At 68.3% G+C, this 6,305-nt stretch overlaps 1 protein-coding gene across 4 annotated transcripts in view; it reads right to left on the reverse strand.

Moving 5' to 3' along the window:
* The window catches only part of cacna2d2a (calcium channel, voltage-dependent, alpha 2/delta subunit 2a), a 1,719,882-nt gene extending 1,715,510 nt beyond the window's left edge, over nucleotides 1-4,372 (reverse strand). For all 4 annotated transcript variants that reach the window (XM_072472012.1, XM_072472009.1, XM_072472008.1 and 1 more), the window contains exon 1: nucleotides 4,204-4,372. In XM_072472012.1, the coding sequence (XP_072328113.1) occupies nucleotides 4,204-4,295 (92 nt within the window). In that variant the 5' untranslated portion in view covers nucleotides 4,296-4,372. The remainder of the gene's footprint in view (nucleotides 1-4,203) is intronic.
* Between the last annotated feature and the right edge of the window lie 1,933 nt (nucleotides 4,373-6,305).

Here is a 6,305-nt window from a genome sequence, read left to right on the forward strand (position 1 = left end):
AGAGGGGATGTGGGGAGTGAGAGGAGATGCGGGGCAGCGGCTGCGTGGCGGGTGACGGGGGTGGGGAGGGTGAGGGGAAATAAGGAGGGGATGTGGGAGGTGGAGGGTGTGCGGGGCAGCGAAGCGGAGGGGAAGCTGGGCAGAGACGGGGTGTGGGATGGGGAGGGGGAGTTCAGAAGGGGAGGGAGTACACGGAAGGGAAGAGGGGCATGGAAGGGTAGAGGGTGGGGAAAGGGTAGAGGGTGGGGGAAAGGGTAGAGGGTGGGGGAAAGGGTAGAGGGTGGGGGAAAGGGTAGAGGGTGGGGGAAAGGGGAGGGGTGGGGGCAACGGGAGGGGTGGGGGCAAGGGGAGGGTGCGGGCAAGGGGAGGGGTGCGGGCAAGAGGAGGGGTGCGGGCAAGAGGAGGGGTGCGGGCAAGAGGAGGGGTGCGGGCAAGAGGAGGGGTGCGGGCAAGAGGAGGGGTGCGGGCAAGAGGAGGGGTGCGGGCAAGAGGAGGGGTGCGGGCAAGAGGAGGGGTGCGGGCAAGAGGAGGGGTGCGGGCAAGAGGAGGGGTGCGGGCAAGAGGAGGGGTGCGGGCAAGAGGAGGGGTGCGGGCAAGAGGGGTGCGGGCAAGAGGGGTGCGGGCAAGAGGGGTGCGGGCAAGAGGGGTGCGGGCAAGAGGGGTGCGGGCAAGAGGGGTGCGGGCAAGGGGAGGGGTGCGGGCAAGGGGAGGGGTGCGGGCAAGGGGAGGGGTGCGGGCAAGGGGAGGGGTGCGGGCAAGGGGAGGGGTGCGGGCAAGGGGAGGGGTGCGGGCAAGGGGAGGGGTGCGGGCAAGGGGAGGGGTGCGGGCAAGGGGAGGGGTGCGGGCAAGGGGAGGGGTGCGGGCAAGGGGAGGGGTGCGGGCAAGGGGAGGGGTGCGGGCAAGGGGAGGGGTGCGGGCAAGGGGAGGGGTGCGGGCAAGGGGAGGGGTGCGGGCAAGGGGAGGGGTGCGGGCAAGGGGAGGGGTGCGGGCAAGGGGAGGGGTGCGGGCAAGGGGAGGGGTGCGGGCAAGGGGAGGGGTGCGGGCAAGGGGAGGGGTGCGGGCAAGGGGAGGGGTGCGGGCAAGGGGAGGGGTTCGGGCAAGGGGAGGGTTCGGCAAGGGGAGGGGTGCGGGCAAGGGGAGGTAGTGCGGGCAAGGGGAGGGGTGCGGGCAAAGGGAGGGGTGCGGGCAAAGGGAGGGGTGCGGGCAAAGGGAGGGGTGCGGGCAAAGGAGGGGTGCGGGCAAAGGAGGGGTGCGGGCAAAGGAGGGGTGCGGGCAAAGGAGGGGTGCGGGCAAAGGAGGGGTGCGGGCAAAGGAGGGGTGCGGGCAAAGGAGGGGTGCGGGCCAAGGAGGGGTGCGGGCCAAGGAGGGGTGCGGGCCAAGGAGGGGTGCGGGCCAAGGAGGGGTGCGGGCCAAGGAGGGGTGCGGCAAGGAGGGGTGCGGGCAAGGAGGGGTGCGGGCAAGGAGGGGTGCGGGCAAGGAGGGGTGCGGGCAAGGAGGGGTGCGGGCAAGGAGGGGTGCGGGCAAGGAGGGGTGCGGGCAAGGAGGGGTGCGGGCAAGGAGGGGTGCGGGCAAGGAGGGGGCGGGCAAGGAGGGGGCGGGCAAGGAGGGGCGGGCAAGGAGGGGGCGGGCAAGGAGGGGGCGGGCAAGGAGGGGGTGGGCAAGGAGGGGGCGGGCAAGGAGGGGGCGGGCAAGGAGGGGGCGGGCAAGGAGGGGGCGGGCAAGGAGGGGGCGGGCAAGGAGGGGGCGGGCAAGGAGGGGGCGGGCAAGGAGGGCGCGGGCAAGGAGGGCGCGGGCAAGGAGGGCGCGGGCAAGGAGGGCGCAGGCAAGGAGGGCACGGGCAAGGAGCGGGGCGCGGGTAAGGAGAGGGGCGCGGGTAAGGAGAGGGGTGCGGGCAAAGGGAGGGGTGCTGGCCAGGACAGGGGTGCTGACCAGGACAGGGGTGCTGACCAGGACAGGGGTGCTGGCCAGGACAGGGGTGCTGGCCAGGACAGGGGTGGGGGCCAGGACAGGGGTGGGGGCCAGGACAGGGGTGGGGGCCAGGACAGGGGTGGGGGCCAGGGGAGGGGGCCTGTGGAGGGGTGCGGGCCAGGGGAGGGGTGCGGGCCAGGGGAGGGGTGCGGGCCAGGGGAGGGGTGCGGTCCAGGGGAGGGGTGCGGGCCAGGGGAGGGGTGCGGGCCAGGGGAGGGGTGCGGGCCAGGGGAGGGGTGCGGGCCAGGGGAGGGGTGCGGGCCAGGGGAGGGGTGCGGGCCAGGGGAGGGGTGCGGGCCAGGAGAGGGGTGCGGGCCAGGAGAGGGGTGCGGGCCAGGAGAGGGGTGCGGGCCAGGAGAGGGGTGCGGGCAAGGAGAGGGTGCGGGCAAGGAGAGGGTGCGGGCAAGGAGAGGGTGCGGGCAAGGAGAGGGTGCGGGCAAGGAGAGGGCTCGGGCAAGGAGACGGCACGGGCAAGGAGAGGGCGCGGGCAAGGAGAGGGCGCGGGCAAGGAGAGGGCGCGGGCAAGGAGAGGGCGCGGGCAAGGAGAGGGTGCGGGCAAGGAGGGGGTGCGGGCAAGGAGAGGGTGCGGGCAAGGAGAGGGTGTGGGCAAGGGGAGGGTGCGGGCAAGGGGAGGGTGCGGGCAAGGGGAGGGTGCGGGCAAGGGGAGGGTGCGGGCAAGGGGAGGGTGCGGGCAAGGGGAGGGTGCGGGGAAAGGGACGGGTATGATTAATGGGAGGGGTACGGTTAAGGGGAGAGGAAGGGGAGGGGTGTAGGAGCGGGTGCGGGACAGGGGGAGTAAGAAGAGACCCTGTCCCCGGGCGGGGGGGGGGGGGGCGTGTTAAGGAGAGACCCTGTCCCGGGGGATAAAAAGAGACCCTGTTGGGGGGGGGGTTAAGAAGAGACCCTGTTGGGGGGGGGTTAAGAAGAGACCCTGTCGGGGGGGGGGGTAAGAAGAGACCCTGTGGGGGGGGAGGGGGGAAGAAGAGACCCTGTCGGGGGGGGGGGGGGAAGAAGAGACCCTGTCGGGGGGGGGGGGGGGAAAGAAGAGACCCTGTTGGGGGGGGGGGGTAAGAAGAGACCCTGTCGGGGGTGGTGGGGGGGGGGGGCAAGAAAAGACCCTGTCGGGGGGGGGGGTAAGAAGAGACCCTGTCGGAGGGGAAAGAAGAGACCCTGTGGGGGGGGGGGGGGGGGTAAGAGGAGACCCTGTACCGGGGGCAGCTCGCTGGGGAAAGCTCCCGTTCGCCGTCAAAGTCAGGAGTGAAGAGGTTGGGCGCCGGGCGGCTCCGTCCAGGGGAGTCTCTCCGGAACCAGCACAGTGACAGCCAGACACGCATCAGGTTGCAAGGTGCTGAACGCTGGCGACTCTGCCGCTGTCTCACCGGGAGTGGGGAGTCCGGTCTCACAGTGTCTCCCCTCAGACCCGGTGCCCGTGTCTCCCCTCAGACCCGGTGCCCGTGTCTCCCCTCAGACCCGGTGCCCGTGTCTCCCCTCAGACCCGGTGCCCGTGTCTCCCCTCAGACCCGGTGCCGTGTCTCCCCTCAGACCCGGTGCCAGTGTCTCCCCTCAGACCCGGTGCCAGTGTCTCCCCTCAGACCCGGTGCCCGTGTCTCCCCTCAGACCCGGTGCCAGTGTCTCCCCTCAGACCCGGTGCCCGTGTCTCCCCTCAGACCCGGTGCCCGTGTCTCCCCTCAGACCCGGTGCCAGTGTCTCCCCTCAGACCCGGTGCCCGTGTCTCCCCTCAGACCCGGTGCCCGTGTCTCCCCTCAGACCCGGTGCCCGTGTCTCCCCTCAGACCCGGTGCCCGTGTCTCCCCTCAGACCCGGTGCCGTGTCTCCCCTCAGACCCGGTGCCAGTGTCTCCCCTCAGACCCGGTGCCAGTGTCTCCCCTCAGACCCGGTGCCCGTGTCTCCCCTCAGACCCGGTGCCCGTGTCTCCCCGCAGACCCGGTGCCAGTGTCTCCCCTCAGACCCGGTGCCAGTGTCTCCCCTCAGACCCGGTGCCAGTGTCTCCCCTCAGACCCGGTGCCAGTGTCTCCCCTCAGACCCGGTGCCCGTGTCTCCCCTCAGACCCGGTGCCAGTGTCTCCCCTCAGACCCGGTGCCACTCGGTCCCTGTCCAGTGCCCGGAGCCAGTCCGGTCCTGATGGGAGCGGGACTCTCAGTTTGCCCTCACTCTGTACTCGCCCCCCTCCCTGTTATTTTGGGCGGCCCGTGCCGTGCCCAGCCCGGTTACTCACGTGTAATTCGCCGGGAAGCTGAAAGAACCGGCGCCGTCCAACAGCACGAGCTGCAGCACCGCCACACACACGGCGCTGCCAACAGCCGCCATTTCCACACCCTGAGTGTGAGGACAGATCGCACCATTCAGACAGTAAGGGGAGCGCGCGGCGCGGGCACGATAGTCGGGAGGGGGGTGCGCGCTGCGCTGGCACGGCTGTCAGGGAGGCACGCAGCGCGGGCACGACGGCCAGAGGGGGCGCGTGGCGCTGACAGGATGGTGTGAGGGAGCTCGCTGCGCGGGCACACCGACTGGCGCCGCGAGCACGCTGGCGGGAGGAGCGCGCGGCCACACCCCACCTCATTGGTCAACCCAGCTGCGCGGGAACGGAGTTGTCGGACTTCAGTGAGTGCGCGAGCGGCAAGGTGTGGGGCGGCTGGCCGGAGAGTGAAAGGGGGGGGGGGGGGGGAAAGGAGGAGAGAGAGATGGGGGGGGGGGGGAAAGGAGGAGAGAGAGATTGGGGGGGGGGGGGAAAGGAGGAGAGAGAGATGGGGGGGGGGAAGGAGGAGAGAGAGATGGGGGGGGGGGGGGGAAGGAGGAGAGAGAGATGGGGGGGGGGGAAAGGAGGAGAGAGAGATGGGGGGGGGGGAAAGGAGGAGAGAGAGAGATGGGGGGGGGAAGGAGGAGAGAGAGATGGGGGGGGGGAAAGGAGGAGAGAGAGATGGGGGGGGGAAGGAGGAGAGAGAGATGGGGGGGGGAAGGAGGAGAGAGAGGGGGGGGGAAGGAGGAGAGAGAGGGGGGGGGGGGAAAGGAGGAGAGAGAGATGGGGGGGGGAAGGAGGAGAGAGAGATGGGGGGGGGGAAGGAGGAGAGAGAGGGGGGGGGAAGGAGGAGAGAGAGGGGGGGGGGGAAAGGAGGAGAGAGATGGGGGGGGGGAAAGGAGGAGAGAGATGGGGGGGGGGAAGGAGGAGAGAGATGGGGGGGGGGAAAGGAGGAGAGAGATGGGGGGGGGGAAGGAGGAGAGAGATGGGGGGGGAGGAGGAGAGAGGGGGGGGTGTCATGATATTCAAACACACACATCATGATGGACACACTAACAGGCAAATCAGAGTACACAACACCACAACCAATCACAGACAAGAACACCAACCACATAAAAAGCACGAGCACGACACCTGGAGGTCAGTAGGTCTGGGGAGAAGGGAACAGAAAGAGCTGATGAAACACCACAAGCAGGGAGCCCCCCACGTGCAGAGTGCAAAGACCAAGTTGTAAATAGTGAGTTTAAATAAAGAAGCGTTGTACCATATGCAACTGTGTTGGCTCTTCTGTGTGTCAGAACACCCAACACCACATGGTACAGGAGTGGATCGATACCTGCCTACCAACCTGCCATTCTGGACATGGACCACACCGGCAAACCGCAGCCGATGCAAGTCACGGGGAACCTAGGCACCAACTGGAAGCTCTACAGGCAGCGATTTGACCTGTACATCCGTGCCACCGAAAAACAGAATGCCTCGGATGATTCGAAGATTGCAATGCTCCTCTTCTACGCAGGCCCCACCCAAACGATGTCTTTAATTCACTGGTGTTCGAGGAAGGCGAAAACCAGGCCAAATATGACACGGTCATCCTCAAAATGGACCAGCACTTTCAAACTGAAGTAAACGAAACTTTCGAAAGATACATCTTTCAGCAACGCCTGCAAGGTAAGGAGGAGCTTTTTCAACCCTTTTTGACGCACCTCCGGATTCTAGCGCAGTCCTGCGGTTACGGCACCACCACAGAGTCCATGATCAGGGACCAGATTGTTTTTGGCGTTGCCTCTAGTGGCCTACGCCAGCAGCTTCTTAAAATAAAGAGCCTCACCTTAGCGTCTGCTGTGGAAGCCTGTGTCCTCCATGAAAATGCTGCCTGCCGTTTTGCCCGATTTCAGGCGTCCGAGTTGGCACGGAGGGGGTCCCCAGCCGTCGAATCGGCAAGCCAGGCCGCCCACGACGTTGAACGCATCCAGGCCGTCGATTTCTTCCCGCCCCACGGCCCGGACGACAGCGGCCGCTTCCCGCGCTTTTCGCGGTCTCCCGCGCAGGTGCGCGCCAAGAATAACGGCCACAACGAG

Source organism: Scyliorhinus torazame, chromosome 13 (genome assembly GCF_047496885.1).
Source record: "Scyliorhinus torazame isolate Kashiwa2021f chromosome 13, sScyTor2.1, whole genome shotgun sequence".
Taxonomy (NCBI): domain Eukaryota; kingdom Metazoa; phylum Chordata; class Chondrichthyes; order Carcharhiniformes; family Scyliorhinidae; genus Scyliorhinus; species Scyliorhinus torazame.